We start from the raw sequence: 2,556 nt of genomic DNA, 5'->3' as shown, positions 1-2,556 counted from the left end.
CTCATTAGCACTTACCAACAACAGCGTGTAGGAACGTTTAAAATTTGTCTGAAAACCAAAATGAAGACACATTGTTAATGACTGCAAATTCCAGACACCATGTCTTCCTGAAAGCCTGTGCTCAGGGGGGAACGTTCTAGGGTCTGCCAGGACCATCCTGGGCTCCAGCTGGAAGAGAGAAGAGGTTTGCTAGAAAGGGCCTTACAAGGAGGACCTCAATTCCTGGTCTGTCCATCAGCCAGTTGTACCAGCTATGTGATATATGTGTATGCTGTGTTTCTTTCTCTATACAGTGTGGTACTTGACCTGCCCAACACTAAGTTAGTCTAGATAAAAAGCTCAATAGGCCATTTCTTTCTAAAACCCTAAAGAAACTTCACAGGATGCAAATTGCATCATGTTTTATTGCACATCACTACTTCTGCATAATCTGCAAAGCTTGTCTATTTACATTCTGAGAAGGATTCTGTGAAATCTCCCCCATATTCCAAGTTAGTATCATGCCATTGTTCCTCTTCACCCGCTTTTTCCTTTTAAACTGCAAATTGCTTCTGTAGAAACACCCTAAATGGCCTTTCAAGGACCGCCAGAGTGTGAAATTATTGTAGCTTGGCATGTGGCTTAGGAGCCCTGAGGGTGTGGTAAGTTAAGCATTGGGCTAATGATGGCAAGGTCAGTGGTTCAAACCCCCCAGGTATTCTGGGGGGGAAAGATGCAGCTGTCTGCTCCTATAAATACAGTCTGAGAAGCCCTACGAAGAAGTTCTCCTTTCTACAGGGCTGCTATGGGTTGGAATTGGCTTGATGGTCTAGGTTTGGGTTTGGGTGTTTTTAGAGTAAAGGGTGAAGGTGAGCTAGTCACCACTCACTTCTTCAGAAGAGCCTGCTGGTTACCACCCTGTTTGCATCTCCGCCGCCCTTGCTGGCTTCTCCTTGCTCAGTACCAACTATTTTGAGGAGGTTCTCCCTTCGTCACTTCACCCCTCAGTGGCTCTGGGAAGCTGGCATTCGCCACTTCCTTTTTGTTGTTGTTTTTTGTCATCGAGTCAGCTCAGACACAGAACAATCTCATGTGTCACAGAAGGAAACGTGCAATCCTGTGCCTTCTTCATGGCAGTTGGTGGGTTGAGTCCACTGCTGTGGACAATGTGTCAGTCCATCTTATGAAGGGTTTCCCACATTTTCACTGACCCTCTACGTTACTAAATACAACGCCCTTTACTAGTGCTTGGTCTTTATAGTTGATGTGTTCAAACTAACAAGTTAAAAGTCTCACCATCCTCATTGTTTTTAAAAAAGGCATTCTGTCTGTATGTCTTCTAAGACTGATTTAGTTCATAGCATATTCAATATTCTGCGCCAACATTACAGGTCGGACATATTACCAAAATTGCTCAGAACTCAAGCTTAAAACCAAATCAAACTCAAAATGTGTACCACTTCAGAGATCCTTGGCAATGCCCCTCACACAGGCTATTTCACAGGTAACATTTTTTAAGCAGCTACAACATAAAGCTACCTAAACAACTCTCCCGTGGACTTGGAAACCTAGCGCTTCACTTAGGACAAGCTTTGTGAATCAAGAGAAGAAAGCCCTTGTTAGGATAAGCACAGTCAGGTTGAAAAGCAAGTGGGTAGCAGGTCCAAGGATCTGAGAGGTTGAAGTACACTGAGGCTACCAGGTGACCTTGACAACTGGCCTGGGAATCTTTGTATATAAAGTTTCATGACCAGTGGGATGGTGCTGTGGGGTAAACACTGAACCGCCGCAAGGTCAGTGGTTCAAACTCACTGACCACTCCTGGGAAACCCTATACGGAATTGCTGTGAGTTGGAACCAACTCCATGACACTTAACAACAAAAGCATTTACTGAAGCAGCTGTTAGCTTTCCCCAGCTACTCTAAAGACAGAGCTTTCATGTCCCATGAAGCCCCGCAGTCATCGGGTATGTGGTGAGCTAACAAGGAGACTGTTGGGCATGGTGGGTTTTTTCTCTTCCCCGTGAGAATTCTTTCAAGTTGGGGAGGAAAAGGGTACTAGGAGGATTAAGTGCAAGACCACCCATATAAGTCTTTAAGGTCCTCTGTGTAGGTCTTTAAGATCTTCTATGTAGGTCTTTAAGATCTTCTTGTTTGATTCTGGTCTATTTGTTATTTGTAATATGAACAATGATGATGATCATCATCAACAATTTGGGTACTGATTTGTATCTTGCCTTACTAAAAACCATCTTAACACAATCCTATTCGGAATTCTGTCACTTTGCATAATTTGATGGTTAACCCTGCTTTTCCCTCCACAGAACATTGATATCACCAATTTCAGCAGCAGCTGGAGTGATGGTTTGGCCTTCTGTGCACTCCTCCATACCTACCTACCTGCTCACATCCCGTACCAGGAGCTGAATAGTCAGGAGAAAGTAAGTCACCTGTCCAATCATATTTGGTTATCCTGATTACATCAGTACATTCTAATGTGGGTAGAATTTATAGACCTGAAGTAGAAATTAAGTTAATGGGAAAATCCCAATGTCTTTGATTCCTTTTTAACATGAA

At 43.4% G+C, this 2,556-nt stretch overlaps 1 protein-coding gene across 1 annotated transcript in view; it reads left to right on the top strand.

Annotated features, from left to right (window-relative positions):
* SPECC1 (sperm antigen with calponin homology and coiled-coil domains 1) overlaps window positions 1-2,556 on the top strand; it is a 309,636-nt gene that overhangs the window by 277,632 nt on the left and 29,448 nt on the right. The window contains exon 12 of the mRNA XM_006875909.1: window positions 2,304-2,420. Coding sequence (XP_006875971.1) covers window positions 2,304-2,420 — 117 coding nt within the window. The remainder of the gene's footprint in view (window positions 1-2,303; window positions 2,421-2,556) is intronic.

This window comes from Chrysochloris asiatica, unplaced genomic scaffold (assembly GCF_000296735.1).
Source record: "Chrysochloris asiatica unplaced genomic scaffold, ChrAsi1.0 scaffold00346, whole genome shotgun sequence".
NCBI lineage: Eukaryota > Metazoa > Chordata > Mammalia > Afrosoricida > Chrysochloridae > Chrysochloris > Chrysochloris asiatica.
Note: the sequence above shows the minus strand (reverse complement) of the source record. Positions and strands in the feature narration are given on the sequence as shown.